Here is a 24,067-nt window from a genome sequence, read left to right on the forward strand (position 1 = left end):
AGTGGGGCATTCATACAGCAGTCACACTTTGGCGATAATTTGGTCTCCCAGTCCAAATCTTTTCATGGTGGCAAAGATGTAACTCCACTCGATGAGGTCAAACGCCTTCTCAGCATCCAAATAAAGGGCCACTGCATCAGCTTGGAGATCCCTGGCTGCCCAGAGGATGTGGGCCAAAGTGTGAAGGTGATTCCTGGAGAAGTGGCCTAGTACGAAGGCAACTTTTGTGTGGGGGACAAGGGAGGAGTTGACCGTGCCAAGTCGTGACGCTAGGATACTGGTGAGGATATTGAAATCATCATTTAACAGTTAGATAGGGCTTCAGCTGCCTTATAGTAATGGGTCCCTCCCAGGTTTGGGCAGAACCACAATCCCCACCCTGTTGGAGATAGGTCCCAATGATGCCACTCGCTCTGCCTCCTGGAAGGCGGCATGCAAGGAGTCGATAACCTCCTCACCCAACAATTTATAGAACTCACAGGGAAGCCATCCTCACCCAGCGATTTGTAATAGGGCATTTTGAAGATGGTTGATGCAATTTATTCCTTACTGACCTCCCCTGCCAGTAGTTCCCTGCCCTTGTCCGATAGGCAGGGAAGTTCCACGCCCTCCAAAAAGGTGCCGCACATTCTGTGCTTGCCAGTGCCTCTGGGGAACACAAAGTCATGCAGAACGAGGCAAATTCATTAACAATGTCGTGATGTCAGGTGAAGATCTCCCTGCTTGTCGAGTGTATAGCAGGAATAGCTATGGTAGCCTCCCGTAGTCCCAGTTGGGCAGCCAGTATGTGGCCTGCATTCTTCCCCTGTTCATAGTGATGCCCTTGCAGGTGCTGCCGTGTGTATTCAGCTTTGGAGGTGAAGAGGCTGTTGAGGGCCAATCTCTTCTGAGAGATGAGTAAGTAGTCCAGCCTAGATTGTATGCCATGGATTAGTAAAATGAAGGCTGACTCCTTGTCTGATGGGTGGCTGAGACACCAGTGGTCCACCAGGCTGTGGTCTGAGGCCACATCTCCCAGTAGAGCCCTGTCTGCATCATTGCATTTGTCTAGGGGCCCTGCCCTGTCACGGACTGTATCTTGGGTGTGGTTCCAGTCCCCTCCAATGACAGACAGCAAGTCCTAATCTCGACCAGCGGGTGGTTCAGCTGGAGAAAGAAGGAGTGTTTTGCCCCCCTTGTCTCATATAACGATCCTACACAGAGAGACCTGACGCAATTTGGAGAACGCATATCTGCCGTCCTGGTCAGACCATATTTTCATTATTGTGAGGCAAAGACTTCTGGATGAGGATCGCCACCTCGCACCTATGGGCATCCCTCCCTCAGTGGGTGGTGCATCCACAGAGCTGCTATGTATTACCTTGCCCACCCAATCCCGGAGCAACTTGTCGGATTCTAGGTTGTCCAGGTGGGTCCCCTGTACTGAGTCACATCCGCCCCCTCACTTTAGATAAGAGAGCAACTTTCTCCATTTAATGTAGAGCTTAAGGTCATTAACATTCCAAGTGAGGACTTGAAGAGGGTGAGAGGAGGACACAGTGGGAGCAGCCATGGTAGATCATAGAACCGAAAACAATGACGGGCTGCGGTGGGACACTGGAAGGCAGATCCAAGTGCGGAGGGGGGTGAACAGGTACGGGACAGATAGAAGATATGGGGGGATAGGCATGCAGCACAGTTGATGGGGGAGCCGGAGCGAGGAGAGGAGCATGGAGGAAGAGCAGGCCTAGGTGGGGGGTCGGGAGGAAGCAAAGTGAGAGGGTTTGAGAAGTAGAGGAGTAGACGGTGGGGCTAAAGAAGGGGGATGTATCTGGGTGGGACATGATGAAAGGAGGGGGTGGGGAGGGAGAACGGGCAAGCATTATACCTGGCACGCAGGGGGGAGGTCTCCGGAGGGCACTAACCGATGAGTTGTGTGTGAACAGCTGACGTCTAGGAAGCAAGCTGTGGGGGGAGAGGGAGGAGTGGCAGGGGAAAGGGGTGGGATAAGTTGCTGGGACAAGGAACAGATCGGGAGACACTGAGCTGTTTACCACGGGTGTAGACTTGCGGAGGGGGTGCACCAAGGGGACCCCTTTGGGCAGGCCGGTAGTCAGGATTGTGGTCAGACCTGGGCTCAAATGGGAGTGGGCTGGGGTTTAGTGTAACCCCGATGTCTGTCGGGGATAGGGAGCAAAAATATATGGACCTAGGATTAGCCGGATGGAAAGGAACAGGTGTACACTCGCCCAGACCTCAGTGAGTGTGGTGAGGTGCGGAGGTGTTTTGCCCTTATCAGGGGGAGAGTGCATCACCTGGGGGAGAGTGCATCACCTGGTGAAGCAGTGCAGTCTGTGTATTGGTCAGGGAAAAGTAATCCTTCAACTCCTAGCCACAGATTGGAAAAGGGGTCTGTGTTCAGGGCAATGGTGTCTCCATCGGTGGAGGGGGTGGCACTTTGGGGCAAAAACACAGAGGGTAGTTCCAAAGGAAAGGAAGGGGGGCCATCAACACCCAGGTGCCAAGCAGGTGCAGTAGTCCAGAAACAAGGGTCTGGGGAACAACATCATCTCCTTTAGGAAACAGAACTGGGCCCAGTCTCATCTCCAGGTGAGGTGATCAAGTTGCGAACAGTCCACAGTCTGGCCTGGCACCATGGCAGTGTCGGAGAGGAGATTGGCTGCCCCACAGATGGTAGTGTAGGTAAGCTAGGTGTTGTAGGAACAGTGCAAAGGGGGCTGCCCCTTACCCAATGCAGGCAAGCGGTCTCAGCAGCAGTCCAAGGGGTCAGTCCATTGCTCCCCAGTATGTGGATGGGTAGGCTGGCTCATTCATTGTTGGTGCCGGCCCGAGTAGAATTCTTGGGATGCTTGGGGTGATGCCAGCAAAGGAAGAGTGTTCCGCCCTGGCCCTCTTCTCCAGGCCGTGAATAACAGGTGTGCGGAGGTAGTGATATCCCCATCAGCCCTCAGCTATGGTGTAGTCTCCTGCCTGGATGGCACACCTCATGCCAGACAATGGATAGGCCGCATCAGGACATCCTCATAGGATGGCCATGGTCAGAAAGTGAGGTCAGTCTGCTGGGTCTAGTCTGCTGCCTGCACTGCCAGTACAGGGGGTGCTGCGTGATCAGGCCAGCAATGCCAGTTGGAGGATCCCCTCTGTTTAAGGAACTATGGTGGGGGCAGATAGCAGCCCAAGCTTCAGCTCCCCTCAAGAGTTCACTTGACCAAGATCGCTGTAGCATTGGGTGTTGGGCTCCCCACCTGTCCCTGGGCACCACAGTCATTAGTCAATGCAGTCGCGGGCTCCAGTCATGGGGCTCCATCTACTCCAGCAGCTAGGGTGCAACCTCTCCTAGGAGGCGAGTCAGGTCAGGAGCGCTACAGTGCCAGGGCCTACTGCATTCCATGAGGCCTGGTAGCCCCACGCTCGTACGGGCTGAAGCGGAGGGTGTCAGCACAGTCGCGAGATAAGCAGCGTCAGGCAGAAGGCACGCTGCTGATGTCACACCCTACTAGTGAGACGGGAAGGCAAGTCACCAGGCCCCTGCCTTGCTTCAAGGGCTCTGGGCGATACTCCTTGGTGATGTGTTGCCTGTATTCTGAGGTGGGATCAGGTAACAGTGAGGGTGGTGGTCCCCTTCAGGGGAGGTGCAGGCCGGTTGCTCCATGGACTGTGGTTAGAGACCTCGCAGCGTCTCCAGGCCCAACATTGCACCTCCTTGTACGGCCAGGCTGTGAAGAGCCGGCGCCTCGTAGTGCTGTTGGCAGCTGCTGAGGATTGGCACTAGGTGGGCTCTCATCGGAGACAAGTCAGAGGGGTGGTTTGTTCAGCCCCAGCCATGATAATCGTGCTTCTGCTGCCTTCCGGGACCTGTCTGGTCGCGTAGCTCCGGAATCAAGCGGCCATCTTACTGCGTGGCCACCACAAGCCTACCTCTGCCCGTCTACTTAACTTGTGATTCCTGAAGACCCTAAGTTTCATCTGGCATGCTTTACCTTAGGTGCCAGGCTTCCAGGGTGTGGGAGACAGTGGTCAGGAGAGTGCTTCGGTGCACCTCTTATGCACCAATCTTACAGCTGTGGATTCTACAATGATTCCAGAAAATAGCAGGGTCCATGTCAGTACACAGGTGGAAGGATGGCGGATGCAACCCTCTGGGTGACCTATACCCTGAGGGGCGATTTATTCCCCAGAATGACGCAGTGGAATCCTTCACTTTGGGAGAGAGGCAATATCTGCAATATATCAAGATATCTGCCACAGCTTGTGAACTCTGACCCTCCTTCCTAGACTCCCCGTTAGACTTACCCACCCTGGATGTCCTGTATGATGGTGGTCACCTGCTTATCTCCCACATCTATAGGACACTACACAGTGATCTTCTGGAGGCCCCCTCCCCATACACACTAAATGGAAGGAGCTATTAGATGGGCCAGTGTTGGGGAGGGAATGTGCATGGATACATGTGGGGGTCTGGATGGTCCGCTCCGACACCAGTTTCAAAATAATGTAATATAACTATATTCCCCACACATATCTCTCCCCAGAAATCTTTAACACTATATACCCCACCCCCTCGGATACCTGCCCCCACTGTGGGAGCCTGGCTGTGGATTTCATGCATATGGTGTGGTCCTGCATGGAGCTCACACCTTACTGGCAGGAAGTTTAAATCAATCTGAACAGGGCTAATGGTTGGCACATGCCCAATGACATACGTCAGATGCTCCGTGGTCTGATACCCTCTTCCCTCACCAGGAAACTTAGCAGGGAATTTGTCCTTTTGATCCTGCTGCTGGTAAAGCATCGGATAGTCATAAAAGGGTTGGCGGTGGCTCCCCCTCAAAATGGAGATTTACTCAAGGATGGAAATCAGGTTGAAACAAATTCGTAATGATGACAAGTCCAACAATGATCTGAGAGCTTGGGCAACCATATTGTCTGTGTTACAGGACCCTCCTGGGTGTGCTGCAAACCAGACTTTTGTAAACAATGTAATAACAATAATTTGAAGTTGAATCTGTCCTAGCTCAGACTTACTATATGCTACTGTATGTGACACAATGCTCAAGAACATGGGGGGTGGGGGAAGTTTGGGACTGTTTCCATCATCTTGCCATGCTTTCTGTCTACCAATTTCAGTTGGACATTATGGGTCAATGCTAATGTGATGTACATCCTATGCAATTCCAATAAAGATAACTTCAATAAAAAAAAGTGGAACTGAGAAATTACCAATCAGCAGGTCACAAGAACAGAGGTAAAAAAAGGTCTCTGTTTATTCAGTGTCTTCTTTCTTACAATTTTGTAATAAAGTCAAATAATTAAAATCACTATATGTCTTTCTCTCTTTAATTGGAAAAATCATTCATATTCCAATGACATTCACTTCAATTCAATTCAATAAATCTTTATTCGGACATTCAGTTCAATGAATTATAATCCAATTCCTTTGCGTGTGGCTTCTCAACAGAATACTTCCTCTAATGGCTCGAGAAAGTACGGGCCTTAATAGGAACGACTTTATACCATTTACCCTATTGAGACTAAAACTTGGCTGTAAGGGACAGGAAAAAATATCGACCTCACTCACTCTGAGAGACAACTCCCAGCATGTGGGAACATCATTTGATGTTTTTTTTAACCTCCTGCTTTGGGAGTTTGTTTTAAAAAACCACTTTATTTTAAAAAAACATTTGCTAGCCAGACCTCATGTCTGACTGTACTGTCCTTCAAATGTTTTATGCATAGACCGGAACTGCCATGACAGCAGTTCCTTTCAATGTAGAGAGTTGTCTAGAAGAGGGTTAGTGGAGAACTCTAAAGTAGGCTGGCAGAGGCCACCCAGGATATGAGAGGTATTTTCCTCTGCCATCTTGATGGAGTTAACTTTGTACTCAAAACTTTAACTCAGCCCATAATTTCTCTTACTTCCATAACAAGATTGGAATTAACCCTCTGAATTATAATATGTTGGTCACTTTATAAGAAGCCATTTGTAATTGTTTCTGTTTTGATAAAATCACCCTAATGTTAGATGCCTCGATGCCACTACAATACAACATTTCCATTTATAGGTTTTGTTTGAACAAATCCTTGTTTTCAGGTGATTTATTTTGGTGTGTTAAATTGAGCTGAACCTGAGTTAATAATTCCCAAATGCACTGATTTGATGCAGAAAAAAGGTGTTCTTGGAACATTTTGGTAATCCTACATCTGGCTCTTGAACAATCCCATGGCTGTGTGAGTAAGAGCGAGTACATAGCTATAACTGGAATTGCAAAGGTTCTAATCCTCTTTATCATGCATCACATCAGCAGGTAAATGTAAAGGAATAGGAGCATTTTTGGAGCACAAGACAGCTCGATAAAGCACCTCCAAAGTCACTATGTCTAGGCCCACTGTGTAATGGAGTGTTATTCTGTGCTATGCCTGTCAAAATAACTTGGAAACATTCAAACATTTGGGATCTATAGACCAATAAGGTGCTGCGTGCTTCTAAGTGAGCTTTAGCACTGAGGGCCTCATCTCGCAAAATCACAAGGTTTGTTACCACAAAAGTACTTAAATATTATGTACAAAACTCTTTTTATGAGTTGGAAATGACTTTAAACTAGCAAAAGGGCTTTTGAGTTTGTTTCTGAGTTGCAAATAGGAGGGTTCATTAAATTGGTTTTCTCCTTCCCCTTTCCAAATTGGAAAAGGATTTATTGATAGTTTGGTGACTGCAATTGCTATCGCAAACAACTGATGAGCTAACAACCCGCGAGTTGGGGTGGTAACTAATTTGCAATGGGGAAGGGGTCCTCCTAGGACAGGATGTTGGCAGCCTCAGCGGGGGAGTTTTCTAAAAGCTGATGCCCAAACTGTGAAAGATTTCTACAATTTAGACAGTGATTGGGTAAATAGTAATGATGTTCTGGTATTTGCCTACTGCCGGCCAAACAATGCAGACTTCCTGATGTTTAGCCAGCAGCCGGGTAAATAGTGAAGTTTTTATACTATTTGCATGGCTGTCAGGCGAACAGCAAAAAATCTCTACTAGTCCTCCAGCAGCTAGGTAAAGGACATTTTTCTGATAGTTCCACGGCCACCAACCAATCAGTGCTGAATCTCTACTATTCAGCCAGAGGGCGGGTAAATAGTAACGTTTTTCTGATATTTGCATGGCTGTCTGCCAAACAGTGCCTAATCTCTCTTATTTAGCTAGAGGGCGGGTAAACAGTGAAATTTCTCTGCTATTTTCGAGGCCACCAGTAAAATAGTAAATAATTTCTAATATTTAGCCAGCTGCCAAGTAAATAGTAGAGAACATTTACTGTTTACCCGGCAGCCTGTTAAACTGCCCATACCCTAAAAAGCGTGAATTTTGTCTATTTCTAATTGTACTAAAAAGAATCATGCATCGCTAGACATAGGTCACAAGTTACACAATAGATATAACAATATATGCACACTACAAGTATTTATGATTATGACACAAATCCCAGGGCAACAGATGTATCTAATTAGCAGAGTGGTCCAGGGCACGTGAACTGTAACAAGGCTAAGCATTGCAATTATTGCAGACATAGGGGCATATTTATCAAGGGGTTGCATCGCTTTTGTTCCATGCAACGTGGTGAATGTGTGATAGTTTTGGAAGATGAGGGGTAACTGGTCCCGATCCCTTACTGGCCGAAAAATGAGCGAGAATTCTCTTTTTTTTCTCTTGCCCTTGACGGGGGGGAAACCCCTGACCCCTAAAATAAACAAGGTTCCATAGGATTGTCTGGGCAATATTGGTTTCATTTGTTTTTTCTGGAAAAAAATTCCAATTCAGCATTGGTTTTTTTGTAAGGTGTTTATGGTGGTACTGTCACTCTATCCATAAGAGTGAGTGAAGGAACAGCCAACACGTGTTTCACCCCTTTACATGGCCATCCGGCCTGGGGCTTCCTCAGGGCTGTACATACATTCATAATTAGGAAAAGAAGAGAGTGGTGTGTATCCCCAAGAGAGAAAGGAGGAATGTTAATAGGGTTAGTGAAAGAAAAGAAGAGGAAAGTGAATTTTGCTAGTTTGTGCAATAGCCAAGAAATAGGAAGGTGGGGAATGACGGGGGAAAGAGAGGAAAGGCACACAATGACAGAGACGTCTAGTTGTTTAGATCAGTAGGGGCAAGTAATTGATCATCCGGTATAAGAGACAACACATAAGGAAAAGGCAAGAAAACAAATTTTAGGTAATCACACAGGAAGATATAGAAATATGGGAGATTGGGGAGGTAATAGTAAAAGACTGCAGAATAGGGTAGGAGAGAAAGAAGACAGGAGATGCAATAAGCAGGATGGTACACAAATAGTATATGTATCATAAATTTACACAAGCGTAATTGAAATATACATGTCAGTATAAATTGCATTTTTTCATCAACGTTCAATAGTAATGTGTGATGTACCAACAGTCATCACATGTAATATGATCATAAACATGGTAGCATTTTCGTAGCGGGCAATTTAAATGAAATATACAGGTCAGTATAGGATTACATTTTTTAAAACAAGGTCCAATAATAATGTATTATGATTATGAGTCAGCGGTCTTCACATGTAATATGTTATTGTAACCAAGGTAGCATATTTGTTAGTTGAAAGGAAGATAATATATAAGCAGAAACAATAAAAGGAGAAAAGGAAAAAAAAAGCCACGATTTCGGTTTGCAGATATTAGGGAGACATTTAAACCAGTAAAATGGGGTAGAGGATTATCATTGGATTGGAACGAGACCGATATCAGGTTTATGGAATAGACGAAAGCATATTGAGCGTAGAAAGCGCATTGTGAGGAGGCAAAAAGCAGATTATATGCATCGAGCGTCACAGTAGCATTTGAGAGGCATTTTGGAGTCGAAACATAAGTATGACACACAATATATAACGAGCATTGGCATAGCCAATAGGTCTCGCTTGTGGGACCTTATAAGTATTTTGTTTTGCAGCACAATATCCTTGTAACTAAATACTTATAAGGTCCCACAAGCGAGACCTATTGGCTATGCCAATGCTTGTTTTAATTTGCAAGAGTTTATCATATTTTATGTGGTTTGTGTTGTACAGTGTGCATGCGGCTTGTGCAGGGGCTCTTAGACTTCGGCCAGACCCTCATCATGGCATTTGCTGGTAATCTGTTGTTCACTGGGGTGAAGAAAGCTGAGTTCCATGCACGAGACCTTGTGTAGACCTTTATTAAGTCTGTTGAAGAGCGCAGCAGTACTTACTTCATGCTGCAAACACGAGGGCAGCAACTCAACGTTAGGGCAGATACGTACGCCTTGGCCGGACAGGTTTTTAGCAATGCATCTGAGGTGAAACAGCATGGAGGGGATGTGTGGTTGCGCGAAGAAATCAGGGGCCCAATTTGAAGTGTGTGTTGTAATTATGAAAGCGGGCGCGTGTTAAACATATAGTACAGCGCCCATGTACGTCAAAGCTATGTGCAGCAGCCTATGAAGCGACTGCTGTGGCTAGTCATTACGAGCTGCTCTCGAAGAAGGCTTTGGAACAGATGGTAATTTAAGTAAAAAAAAAAAGACTTTGATGCAGCAGGGGGCGGAGAGCAGGGGGTCGGAGCGGGAAGAGCTGCTGGCGTGGGAGGGTGATTGATGGGCGGGGCAGCGCTGGGGAAGCCTGGGATGCCTTTGATGTGGGGAGGGAGGAGAGCCTTGTGCAGGACAAATGAACAGATGTCCGTGAGGTGTGGGAGGAGTGCCTGATGCGCGTGCTTGTGTTTCACGTGAACTGAAAGAAAACGCCGGCTGAAAGCCCTTTGGTTTGACGAGGATTTTGCCGACTTGAATTCTTGTTCCTCAATGCGCTTGCGCGCATTTAAGGTCACGAGACCTAAAAACGTTAGGTGAGTGCCACATGTTTGGTAACAAATTAAAAGATACATTATTTAAATGGTGTAAATGGGATAGCACATTAGCATGGCGAAGAACAGTAAAGTAAGAAGAAGGTATCAAATGGGTAGTGGTATATTTACAGTGGTAGTCTTCCAGAGTTCGGGTCCGACAGGAAACAGGGTTTTGCAGCAAATAAGGGGTGGGAGGGGGGAAGGAAGCGAAATTTATTTACACAGAGGAAATGCCGGTGTGACGTATTGAATCCATACTGTGGCAGTGCTATGAAATGCGAAAGGTGACACCTCAAAGTTTATCCAGAAGGTGAGGATATATAAAAACAGGCGAAAGCAATGTGGGAAAATTACGGGTAATATAGGTGTTAGTGCATAGATGTTCTGATGCGGCGGTGCTCTCTGTATGGTGGTAGATCCCATGGTGAATGCCTGAGGCAAACCCTAAAATGCGATTTATCAAGCCACACAAGACCACTTTGCATGTCTTTGAGTGGCTTGATTAATCGGAGTATCGCAACTCAGTGCACATAGCTGGGTAGTGCTACTGTGCCCCGCAGAGGCATTTTGGCACATTCCCAGGTTTACCATTACTCATAGATGTGGAAATGTGCCAAAATGCTACGTCTTCCCTGGGGAGCAATAATTAGGAGAACTATCTTTATTCTGTAACATTCTGCAGCACTCATAAAAAGAGGAATATGCCTTCGGGGATTGTTTTTGTGCAGAATGGTGCCCCTTCCTGCACAAAAATAATCCTGTGTGCAACGCAGGCACCCTTGCACCATGGTGCAAGGGTGCTTGCATTGGCGCTAGGCAGCCCATTGTCCGCCAGTGTTGGGAAAAAGACAGGAATGCACCATATTTGTGTTAAACACAGGGCATTACTCTCCTTTCCCTGTAACACAGCGCAGCAAGGTGACTTACTGCACTGAGTCACTTTGTAATAAACAGGCCCCCTCGTCCTTTAGCCAATAGTGCGGCTGCAGCCTAGGAGGAAGTACAAGTTATTTGCTATAGAGGTTGGTCTATTCTTTGCCTTATTGTAGTCAACCAGGCATCTTCATTCTCCTTCTGAATGTCAGTCACTATGGTATGGGTTGAGAGAGAAGGTAAGGCAAGGAGAAAAGCTTGCGGCTGACATGGTGGAGTAGAGTAGAGTGGAACTTCAAACCAGCAGGTTTGGGCAGTCCCCTGACGTTTCTAAATATATATTATTTACTTTGTTGTGTGGAGAATGCTCAGGAGGTTCATCCCTTATCAGGAGGATGTTTTCAGAATAGTATGATGTTGTGAAAGTAGAACTAGGAATGGTTGATACCCTGCAGCTCACAACCTGCACTTTCCCTTGTTTAGTGAGCCCCATTAGGAAATGAATGAATAGGAAAAATATCTTTCTCAAAGCCAAAACTATAAAGTTCTTAGAACTTTCTGTTTCAATTTTCATCGCTAATGTAATTATCGACTATTTGATTTGTCTGGAACCTAACTGGAAAGTCTTTATTTCATTTTTCAGAGCGAAATCTTGCAGGACTATAACTTTTTGTCAATTTAAAGATGGTCTCCAGGAACTATCCAGCAAGCGATTTAAAGGCAAGAGCAACGAGGATGCCATTCAGCAGATTTACAAACTTGTTAAAGGAAAAGCACCAATCATAGCTGGAGTTACGGTACTATTGGAAATTGCTGCACTTCCAAACAACCTCCTGTTTATACTACGTAGTATATTATATTAGAGTGCATGACAACACTTCTGTGACACACAAGACTGTCTATTAAAACAGATGTAAGATGAAAACAAACCTCAAAATCTTTACTAAAAATGAATCAAAGTGGATACTAATTTTTTGTGGATCTATATATTTGCCGTAGGTTGTGATGGGTTTATAAACAACAAGGGAACCCCAAATGAGTCAGCGCAGGACCTCGGGGAACATAATTATTTGAACAACAGTGGTCCCATGCACATATTATGAAAAGAACAATAAATATAGACAAAATTGATCTATATTGGTTTTGACATGTCAAGCCAGACAGAGGTCTCAATCTTTACTTGATTAGAAATGGAGAAAACAAGGAATCCCTTCAACAATTCACCGTAGTGGGGCACAATCCTGTACCCAAGCACATACAGATTATTACAGTTAAGGAAGAAAGGAACAAAACAGGGCTATTGGGCAAAAACTGAGGATTTCTGTGGTTTACAGTGAGACAGAAAATTCAAGTAGCACCTTTACATATACATGGTACAAGATATACGTTCTGTATAGGGTGCACATAGAGGTCGATGGGGTTTCGATCCCACTAAGTAATCATGGGGATCATCATCAGGACATTAGGTGTAGCCTAATAAATGTTAGCCTCTATTGTCTAGGGAAGGATAACCCTGGCGCACTCGTAATAGCAAGCAGGAGGAGAAAGTCGGTGAGGCTGCCCAGAATCGGGAGCTTTCAAGGACGCGTCAGGTAGATCGCGTGGCAAAGGTAAAGGAACCCGGATCAGTCGGGCTGTGTTCCTTCCTGAAAATGAAGGAGCACAGCCCGACTGATCCAGGTTCCTTTACCTCTGCCACGCGATCTACCTGACGCGTCCTTGAAAGCTCCAGATTCTGGGCAGCCTCACCGACTTTCTCCTCCTGCTCGCTATTACGAGCGCGCCAGGGTTATCCTTCCCTAGGCAATAGAGGCTAACATTTATTAGGCTGCACCTAATGTCCTGATGATGATCCCCATGATTACTCAGTGGGATCGAAACGCCGTCGACCTCTATGTGCACCCTATACAGAACATATATCTTGTACCATGTATATGTAAAGGCGCTACTTGAATTTTCTGTCTCACTGTAAACCACAGAAATCCTCAGTTTTTGCCTAATAGCCCTGTTTTGTTCCTTTCTTCCTTAGCTGTAATAATCTGTATGTGCTTGGGTACAGGTTTGCGCCCCACTACGGTGAATTGTTGAAGGAATTCCTTGTTTTCTCCGTTTCTAATCAAGTAAAGATTGAGACCTCTGTCCGGCTGGACATGTCAAAACCAATATAGATCAATTTTGTCTATATTTATTGTTCTTTTCATAATATGTGCATGGGACCACTGTAGGTTGTGGTGGGAGCACATAGGATAAAATCCGGCCCTCAGTGGAGGGAACAGAAACTGTGTATTGTAACTCAACTTAGCATCTTTGTTTTTATATACCTCACCTCAATAGTCCTGCCAACTAATCTTTACTGTACCCCCTCCAAACATTTAGTTTACACATTTTTTTACCTCTGACTCTCTATGATATAATACTCTCATGTCTCACTACTCTGTTAAATATTCTGTTACCACTGCTACTGATCCTCCCATTTTTAGGTCAAGCTTTTGACCGCTTGTATATACCTAGGTATATATTTCTGTGTGGGCTTAAACTCAGGCCAATGCTTTTCATTAATTTGTTTCAGTGTCCTTTAAAAACCATTGCTTACTTGTGGTCAGTCCTGCCTCTTTGTGCCTCCTTTTTCTCTTTTGTTCCAACCACAGAGCAAGGACCAAGTACTAAACAATTATGCTATGGTTGTTTATCTGCTCTTTGGGGACTATTTTTCTCTTTGTTTCCCACTATCTTACTATTTGTCTGTGTTCAGCTCAGCACCCCCATCTGCTTGTATTTGTCCCTCCCACATCCTTCCATGTAACTGCAAGCCCCTCCCACTCCCCCATGTGCCTGGTGCACCCGTCCCTCACCCCTCCTGCCATGATACTTGTTTTGTTAGGCACAGAGAGAGTTGGTGATTTGCTCAGAATCATAGGATGTTGACTCGGTCTTAAGACCTGAAACTGGCTCTCCAACCCCAATGCCAATGAGTTCCTGATCTGAGTGCTAAGTGTTACAAAGATCCTGCCCTTGTGAGCTCTAGAATGGGTTGAACATACGGTAAATAAAGAGGAAAAAGAATATAGACTAATAAAAGGGGAAATATTTGTCCTGTGCTACGTAAACTCTGTTGGCCATCTTGGAATGATACCGAAGGGGCTCAATAGTGCAGTTGTAAAAGCTAACCAAGATATTAAAATCATTTGATTGTGCTTTTTACATGGAAAGCACATGCCAACTACCACTTTGTGGCACATAAACAACTTTTATTGTCATGTAGAATTAAAATATTGCCCACTGTTATTCTAAGCTGTTGCTAGCGCTATTCCATGATAGTATTTAGTCACTTACTAGAATGTGTCAGCCTTTACGTTGAATTTTAAGTGACTCTTTTATCGGGTAATATCCTTAACTGAAACGCCAAGAGTGACTCTCATTGAAAAGTCAATGGCAGCCGTCTCTCTTATATTTCTTCATCTATGTTTATTGGAAGTCAGCGGTAGAAGTAGGCATATCCATCTGATGCTCCGCCCCTGGCTGGCTTGGCTGCTTACCTACAGTCTTTTGCAGTTGGCGAGAAGTTTGGGCTATTGGGTCGCTCCTCCAGGGAGAGGAATTGAGCTAGGAGGTCCGGGACAGGGTATAGTGCTAGGGGAGAGTAAGAGTTCAGTTTGTGGGAATCCAGGAGGACTGGTTACAGTGCTTGTGCTGCTATCACAGAAACAAGTGTTAACTCTACATTTATACATACCAGGTTGTAGTGTTGCTGTGCAAGGGTGAGCCCACTCTTAGATGTAATAGAGGGGAGGCTGTGTTGGTAAACCCTGCACCCCCCGTGATAATGGGCTGTTTTGGTGTACGCCAGGCCAGCATGGAATGCATAAATAAATATCCGGGGACTCTGGGCATGGCTCAGTCTAGTAGCTGACCACTAAAGTAATGACTGTGTCCCCGCTTCATTACACCAACAACAGTAGGCCATGGGGCCTCCACATGGAACACCACATTGGTGACAAGATGGCTATGCTGCCACCGCGTGCCTTGCCGTATTTTCCTGCACTGGCAGCCCGACTCCTGGCTGCTACTGCCTAACGGAGCAGAAGAACCCTGCAGCGCTGTGGTGATGCCGCATCACTACAGTGTATGGCTGGGCCCAACCTCCTCAAGCAGACACTGCGGTAAGTGTTGTACGCCTCTACCGCCCTGTGCTCGTGTGCCTTGGCCACACATGACCAGTGACACCAGGAAGGTGCCTGCACCCTACCTCCACCCGTTCTGCTCATCACTCCGTCCCGGAGCACCACCACTCAACCTTGCCTACGTCCCCTGCAGTGCCCCTACAGGCAAACAGCACAACACAGTATGGATTGCTGCATCCTGCCACAACCTCCAGGTGCAGAGGGGAACAGCACATACACCGCAGCGCTCCACCAAGGCCCAAGGAACAAGACAAGGAGGAACAAAAGACCCCTGCCATAGCTCCCACGTCACACCCAGAAACGAATATCACTGTGTGCTCTGAGGGAGACAGTAGCTGGCCCCCCAGCAAGCCAGTCAAGCTTTGCCAGCGCCCTGAACCCTGGCTACCAAGTGAAGTCATGGGCAGCCCTACACTATCGCAACACCATCAGTTGGCTTAACTCCACCCTGCCAGACCACAGCAAGGTCACAGCCAGCTCCAGTGTGCGCACAAGCCTACACAGTCAACGACCAGTACACCTAGATGCACAACTGCCTTGCCCCACCTCCACCTGCTCAACACCCACGACCCGCCACTCGCCACCATGTCTTCAGTTCACCACTGGAACAATACACCGTCACAAGCCCCCCTCGTCCAAGCTACACGCTGGTAAGTGTGGGTTGAGTTCCTAGAGACCTACTTTGAAGCAGCAAATATCCCTGCTCGTGCAGGAGGCCCTTGCTACTCCACCTAGGCAGGGCCGACATCCACAAGATCTCCAAGATGGTACGAGAGGCCAGACCAACGAGAAACTACACCACCATGCGCGATGCCATCACAGGGCACTATTAGCCCCATGCCAACCCCGACTATGAGCCCTTCCTCCTCTGCGAAGGGCGGCAACAACCGGCCAAATTGGAACCTATCAAAGAAGAGCCCTTCAACGCCCTACACACGGCATCAAGCGGAGATAGACAAAAGTCTCTTAAATCAGCCACACTCTCAGCCAAGCAAAATTCGTTGAGTCCAACGTGCGGATGGTGCGGATGGTGCGGCGGTCTGTACCCCCATGGCGGACTGCCAACGGAAAAACCTGCAGTACGTGTGGCACGCTGAACCACTTCTCCGCAGTCTGCCGTGAGTCACAAAGAAGGCAACCCACAAGCTCACGGACGCAAGTGTGTACCATTGAAGTGCTCCCTGATAGCTCCACCAACAGCGACATGGACGAAGATGACGTAGCCACAGTGCACGTGGTGTGGATGTTAAATACGCTCAGAGCCACAGCACAGATCTGCAAGATCAGCGTGCAAGGCCACTCTGTTGCAGCACTCAGAGACACTGGTACCACCATCAACCCCATGGCTGCCAACATCTACCACGGCCTGCCCAACCCGCCGGCGCTCCGCAACACCAAAATGCAAGTATACACGTTTGGCAATCGCTCACCACTGAAGCTGTGCTGCGTCTTCCAGGTAGATCGCTTTCATGACACCACACACCAGTGCACCAGAGTCTATGTGTCGCAAGAAGGGCCAGGGTTCCTACTCACCTGTCGCATGGCTCAGGACCTAAACCTGATCTAGTTTGCTTTTGAGGTGCACGTGCACGATCTGGAGCGACTACTGAAAGACTTTACGCCACTGTTTCAGGGGATTGGGTGTTTAAAAGAAACGCTGTCCACATGGGTCCGTCTGCTCTATACCAAACCTATAGCTCATGTGACGGTAAACGGGCATATATCGGACGACTTCCCTTTGACTCGAGGCACCCGCAAGGGCTGTCCCCTGTCACCGCTGCTTTTCACGCTAGTCATCGAGCCTTTGGCAGCGTGGATCCGCTGGGATCCAATGATAAAGGGACTCAGGTGGACGGCAGAGTGGGAAGACCGCATTTCATTATACGCAGACGACGTTTTATTGTATTTGACCCTTCCTAGGCATTCTATACTGGTCCTCCTGAATATCTGTGAACTCTTTGGGCGGGCATCGGGGTACACCATCAACTGTTCCAAATCTATAATGTACGTGTTGCACGGTCCACCGTCGAAGCTCCCCCAGGACTGCCCACTTATGATCGCAGAGGATAGGTTCAAATATTTGGGGATCAATGTTACGGCCAACTCCGCAGACTTCTATAAACATAACCTGCAGCCCCCACTGGAGCGCCTTCGACGGGACACCGCACACTGGGTGGCAATACCACTTACGCTATTAGGGAAGGCGGCGCTCTACAAAATGATGGCACTTCCGCGTTTCTTATATGTGCTGGAAAATACACCATTCCCGGTGCCCCTGAGCTACTTTAAGGCCATAGAAGCCCTGGTCTCCAGCTTACTCTGGGGATGCAAACCAGAGTGCATAGCGCAGACTAAGTTGGTGCGTAGTTGGTACGATCGGGGGTGGAATTCCCGAATATACAGTTGTATTACTGGGCGGCACAATTGAAGATCATCAATCAATGGATTCATGACGCCCAAGAGGACCCGGCGTTTAGAGCAGACAGAGTGGCTCTGGGTGTGGGTGGGATACTGTCCCCCCTTTATGACAAAAAGCGCACCAAATCCCTCATCGGACCCACACAGCAGACAGTCACCTTATGGCATGAGGCACAGAGGAAGCTGGGTTGGCAGTGACCCAACTCACCCCTCTTTGAGATATGCCACAGCTGGGTGTGCTCAGGAATAGCAAGGGTTTTGCCCACTGGGATTCAATAGGAATCTCCACGGTGGGAGATGTCTGGCGCAAGGGGAAGGTTTTGTCATTTGAGTACCTAGGCAGCAGTATGAGTTGGCGCCCACTGAACTCTTTCGATACACACAAATAAAACACGCTCTGTTGATGGCCCTGCCTTCGGGTCCTGAGGTCCAGGAGGCCTCGCCTATGGAGGACAGACTATTAACAGACTATATGCAGAAGCGGGCTACTTCATTCACATACCGAAAGCTAGTCAATAATCTCCCAGACCCCACAATAGGACTCAGAGGGAAGTGCTCCCGGGATGTCGGGGACTTTGATGACTCGGACTGGCAGGAGGCACTTGCATCCCCGAAGGAGGTAGGTATACCCTCGCAACATAGACTGGTGCAACTTAAGATATTGCACCGAGTTTACTTCACTAGACTCACCCTATATAAAATTGGTCCATATTGTTTACGGGGATGTGGGGAGGAGGGTACTTTCTACCACACCATATGGCAATTCCCGAAGATAATGGACTATTGGGTTCGAATAATGAGAACAATATCACAGGTGGCGGGGTGTCCCTTATACCAGTGCCCAAAAGATGTTTGTTGAATGTCTGGGAGCCAAATGACCTTAATCACCCTACGCAGGATTGGGCCGTTCTTGGGTTATTGGTAGCAAAGCGTAACATTGCACAGAAGTGGGGGGCGGTGGAGGTGCCAAAATTGAATGCATGGTCCACAGACATGGATCTGACAATTATTGCAGAACTGACGGTATTTGTTAACCGTGGCTACCCCGGGAAATGGGCCAAGATCTGGGGGGCTTGGAACGAGTTCAGGGGAAATATATGTGAGGCGCCAAGAGCCCGGGTGGATGAGAGCCCAGATGAAGATTTTTAAGAGGAGGGAGGCGTGGGATGGACGACGTGCTGGAAGTTATTGTGGTGTATTATATACTGGACTAATAATGTACTGGGATTGTGTAGTGCTGACATTTTTGCTGATATGTGATTGTTACCTGGAAGTAATGTACTTTCTTAATGCTGATTATAATAATAAAGATTTTTTTTTTAAAAGACAAGCTGTCCAGCTGCACATCGACAAATCAATGGCCCGATAGCCCTTAGACACCAAAGAATCGCTTTCCATCTCCGTCCAAAAGTGGAGGCCGAGCTCCGACTCCTAGAAAAGTCTGGCATCATTGAGCGGGTGAGAGGTCCAAAGCCATGGGTGTCTCCCATTGTTGTAGCAAAGAAGCCAAAACAACCTAATGCCGTGCGCATCTGTGTGGACATGAGATTCCAAAACTTAGCAAACAAACAAGAACGTCATCTCACCCCAACCACTGATGACATCATCGGTGAACTAGCAGGGCACAAGTGGTTTTCCAAGATGGATCTCCGATCTGGTTACCACCAGATCCAGATCCTTCTGCCACCGGACTCCCGCCCCATCACCACCTTCTCCACCCACGTGGGTCCCTGCAGATACACCCTGCTCAACTTTGGAATTTCTAGCGCGGCCGAAGTCTTTCAAAATATCATAAAAAATGTACTCCAGGGGCTGAAAGGAGTGCTCAACGTGAGCGACGACATTCTGGTACATGCTCCCACGTTAGAAGAACACCTCCTTCATCTCCAGGCAGTCTTCTCACGCCTCAAGGAAAGCGGGCTCACGTTACACCGAGAAAAAGATAACTTCCTACGCAAGGACATCCGTTTTTTTGGCTGCAAGTTGTCGGATAAAGCATTGGCCCTGATCCTGAAAAGGTGAAAGACATCCAGGAAGCCCCAGCCCCGTCATCTGTATCCGGAGTTCGCAGTTTCTTAGGTGTGTTGGCCTACTACGGACGCTTCATCAAAAACCTGTCAGACCTAACCGGACCGTTCAGAGAACTGACCAAAGCCAGCAGCACGTGGACATGGGAATCTGAGCAGGAAGAAGCGTTCGAGCAAACCAAGGCTGCCCTGTCAGCTGACCCCACGCTGGTGTACTTCTTTCCCAAGAGGGAATCCCAACTCGTAGTGGATGCCAGTCCTACCGGCCTGGGTGCAGTCCTGGCTCAACGGCAAGATTGTGGAGAATGGGCTCCGGTAACCTATGCCAGCCGTATGCTCACACCAACAGAGCAACGGGACTCACAGATTGAGAAGGAAGCTATTGCAATCTTGTGGGGCTGCCAGAACTTCTATATATACCTATATGGCCACCAGTTTGCTCTCATCACAGTCCACAAGCCTCTCATCCCACTATTTCAAGGATCATCATCATGTTCTTCCCCAAGAATTAAAAAATGGATTCTGCAGCTGCAAGAATTCCAATTTGTCTTTCCTCTCCGAGGAAATCTCTAATTGTCCTCTGTAATGTTTTGCCGTCGTATGGCAGAAATTCGGGATTGATTATAAATTGGACGAAGTCGTATTTGTATGTTTTACATGGTGACGCCCCAGTTTTGCCTCGGAACTGCCCCATTCAAGTTGTACGGGAAGGTTTCAAATATCTTGGTGTTTATATTTCCATGGATCCTACGATCCGGTTTGAGCGGAACCTTCTTCCTCCATTGGCTCGGCTGAAAAGTGACGTGATTGGGTGGCAGAGACTTCCACTTTCGATGTTGGGACGAGCGGCCCTTTTTAAAATGATGTCCCTGCCGTGTTTCCTCTATGCCCTCCAAAACACCTTAGATGTAGTACCTGCAGGCTATTTCCGTGAAGTGGAGGGTTTGCAGCGTAAATTACTCTGGGACGGCAGGCCACGTATTGCGTTGGCCAAATTAACGCTTCCGTGGTCTGACGGAGGGATCGCCCTCCCCGACATCAGTAGATATTATTGGGCGTCGCAACTAGGGGCTATAAATCATGGTACATATGGATCTGTGACAGATCCCGGCTATGCCATGGATAGGTGGGTGCTTCCGGGTGGCAATTATAGCAGAGCACTGTCTACTAAATCAGTGGAAAAAACCCTGACAGGGCCGACTAGGGTGGCGGTGCGCATATGGCATGATGCTACTACTTTGCTTGGTTGGAAAGACCGCTTGACTCTGGCTGCCCCACTCTTTAGTTCGGATAGATTTGGCAAACTATGGAACACGAAGGGTTTTGATAAATGGGAATTGATTGGAATAACCACTGTAGGTGATCTCTGGGTGAAGGGAAATATTACATAATTCGCTGACCTACAAAAGGAATATAAGATGAATGGTACGGAGTATTTTCGTTATGTGCAGGTCAGACATGCCCTGCGATCGGTCTTCCCCGAGGGGGAGAAGATACCGGAGGCATCCCCCCTGGAGGACCGTATACTAGATGGACACATGCCCGATAGCACCATTTCCCTGGTATATAAAAAACTGATTAATCACAGAGTTGATCTTTTGGTGTATTTGAGGGAGAGGTGGACCCGAGATGGCCTTGACATTGATGACGAGGACTGGCAATCGGCGATCTCCTCTCCAAAGGAGGTCGCGATCCCAGCAAAATTGCGACTTGTCCAGCTTAAGATACTCCATAGAGTCTATATCACAGGTCCACGTTTGATTAAGATGGGTCTAGCGGAGGAGGGTTTGTGTAAGCGGAGATGTGGCCTATTGGCGAGGTTCCCTCATATCATCTGGGAATGTCGACATATGGTGCATTATTGGGGCTCTGTTTATAATGTTATGCATGAAGTTACAGGGGTGGCCCTCTTGCCAGAGGCTAGGAGATGCCTGCTAAATATCTGGGAGCCCACGGATCTGAATACTGCACAGACCCAATGGGTCACGTTGGGGTCCATGATCGCTAAACGAAATGTAGCACAACTGTGGGGTTCTGATAGGCTGCCAACAATAGAGGGATGGAAAGAAAGTATGGATTGGTGTATGTTCCGTGAAAAAACTGTTTACCTGGCACGAGGTCGTCCTCGAAATGGAATGATATTTGGGGCCCCTGGGGGAATATTTGTGTACCACCTGCGAATGTAGTCCTGGATGTTCCAACTTCCCCATAACCCGATTGAATGAGCGTTTATGATATTGATGTATGGCTCCCCTCTCCCCCCCCTGACCAAGAATTTTTGTATTTACTATCAACGTTGATTGGCCCCCTTCTGTACTCTGCACCGATGTATTTATTGATGCCTTGTTTTAATAAAAAGAAATATAAAAAATAAAAAAATACAATAAAAAGAATTCCAATTTGCTGTTGAATACAAACCAGGCACCAGAAACCCGGCAGACATCCTGTCAGGGCATGCTCGACCAGTAACCCTGCCCGAAGCCACCGAAGCAGCAGCCACAGAAGATTATGTAAGAATGATCGTGGAAAGATCCAGAACCCTCCAAACCTCCCTTGAGGATGTCATAGAAGCCAAAAAACAAGATGACTGCCTCCAACTTCCCATCCAAGCGGTCACCTCCGGAGATTGGAAGATACTGCAAGGCTCGATGCCACTCCACACAGAGACAGCCCAATTAACCCTGAAAGCTCTACATCAAGTCCACCAAACACTATCTGTGACTACACAAGGTCGCTTTCTAAGAGGACCTCTCCTTGTCCTACTGGAAAGCTTTACCCAGAAGGCAGCCCTCCTGGTGCATGGAGCCCACCAAGGGATCGTCAAATTGAAAAACCGACTCCGAAGTAAAGTCTGGTTTCCTGGCCTGGATCAAATAGTAGAAACAATTGTAAGTTTGTCCCGTCTGCCTGGCGACTGGCCCACCAAACAGGCCTGCACCAATCATCACCGAAACAGCCCCTAACACCCCATGGGAGAGGGTGAATGCAGATTTTGGCAGCCTAGCCGGAGGAAAACACATGCCAGTTGTAGTGGGTGATTTCTCATGGTATCCGGAAGTAGAGATTGTAACCACAACCTCCACAGAGGAAGTAATCCCTAAGTTCGTAAAGCTCATGGTGACACATGGACTCTTCAAAGAGATCCGCACCAACAATGGCCCCCTGTTCCCCAGCACAGAACTGAGTGACTACCTGGCATCCCACAACATCACGCACCGCCGGATAGATAACCCCGAGATGGCCCCAAACTAATGGCGAAGTGGAGAACCTCATGAGAACACTCAACAAAACAATCCAAATTGTCCTAGCGGAAAAATCAAAAACTAGAGCAGGTCCTGTACCAGTTCCTACGGGAATACAGGCTCACCCCACACTGTACCACAGGCATCTCTCCGAGTAAGCTATGTTTTGGCAGAGCCGTGACAGACGCCATCCTGCATCACCCAGTGTGGGAAGGAACACCAAACCCCCCAAATCTATCAGAATCCAGGAGAGCCCCTGTTAGACGGACCGGGAGGGTCGGCCGAGGATAAGGGGAGAGGTCTCCGGGGAGAGCCGTCTCCCGTGAATCGTACAGACAAGTAACTTCCCCCCCACAGACGGACACCACACAAGGATAAAGTTCAACGATACTTTATAGGCAATTCTTCAAGTACGGTAGAATGGTACAAGGAGGTCTGGACTCAGGGGTCCCCTCTATTCTGGTCTCTGTTTGGGAAAAGGGTAGCGGGACAGTCTTGTTACCAAAAAGATGGAAATAGCTCTCAATCCTCGAGCTCGGTGGTGTAGATGAACGGGCCGCGGCGGAGCCAGCAGGTCCCGAGATGGATGAAGGAAGACGACGGTCCGCGGCAGAGCCAGCAGGTCCCGATGAAGGTGGTGGTTACAAACGGTCCGCGGCCACGCCAGCAGGTCCCGACGACGATGAAGGATAGGGTGGTTCCCAAAGCCGCGGCAGCGCCAGCAGGCAAGACGAGGGTGCACAAGACAGAGCTACGGCAGCGCCAGTAGTCCGTCAAGGATGAGTTCTTCTTTGCGTCTCTCGACTCCAAGATACAACTCCCGTCCTGCTCTGGAGCTGCCCCAGTTATAGGGCTGGAGTGCTTTGATGTCCGGACCCTCGCACTTGGAGGTCGGGAGGTCCGGGATGTGGGGGTCCAGACACCCAGCAGGGGGGTGGAGCCAGCGCCCGGGGAGGCGATGGGCGAGCGGCACTTGGCGGGGGAGAGCCATCGACACCTCTTGCTCCCATTGACTGACCAAGTAGCCCGCTCACCTCCTGGGTGGATGTTGGTGCCGGAATGTCTGAGGCCTGGCCAGGCCCAGGGTTGAGGTCGATCGGGGGGCCAGGCGGCCTCGTGGTGGAGTGTCCAAGATGGCGCCCAGGATGGGCGCGCAGGCCGGTAGTGGGTCGGCCTACGCGGTCAACAGGTTCGAGTGTAGGGGTCCCTGCGGGGACGGTGGACGTGCAATGGTGGTGTGTGGTACTTGCGTGGCTGGGCTCGGGCCTGGTTGGGCCGGGGGAGAGCGGCCCTTCATGTGGCCTGTCCAACATGCGTCCCCCCCAGCTGAAGGCGGGGAGAGTTACCCATCCTCTTGGGGACTCTTCTCGTCGAGGCGGAAGAACCGGGACAGGCCATCTGCGTTGGCGTGATCTGGCCCAGGCCGGTGTTCAACTGTGAAGTCCAT

At 48.2% G+C, this 24,067-nt stretch overlaps 1 protein-coding gene across 1 annotated transcript in view; it reads left to right on the plus strand.

Moving 5' to 3' along the window:
- The window catches only part of TPPP (tubulin polymerization promoting protein), a 440,224-nt gene that overhangs the window by 162,847 nt on the left and 253,310 nt on the right, over window positions 1-24,067 (plus strand). The window contains exon 2 of the mRNA XM_078687675.1: window positions 11,396-11,549. Coding sequence (XP_078543801.1) covers window positions 11,396-11,549 — 154 coding nt within the window. The remainder of the gene's footprint in view (window positions 1-11,395; window positions 11,550-24,067) is intronic.

Source organism: Lissotriton helveticus, chromosome 4_1 (assembly GCF_964261635.1).
Source record: "Lissotriton helveticus chromosome 4_1, aLisHel1.1, whole genome shotgun sequence".
In the NCBI taxonomy this organism is placed as follows: domain Eukaryota; kingdom Metazoa; phylum Chordata; class Amphibia; order Caudata; family Salamandridae; genus Lissotriton; species Lissotriton helveticus.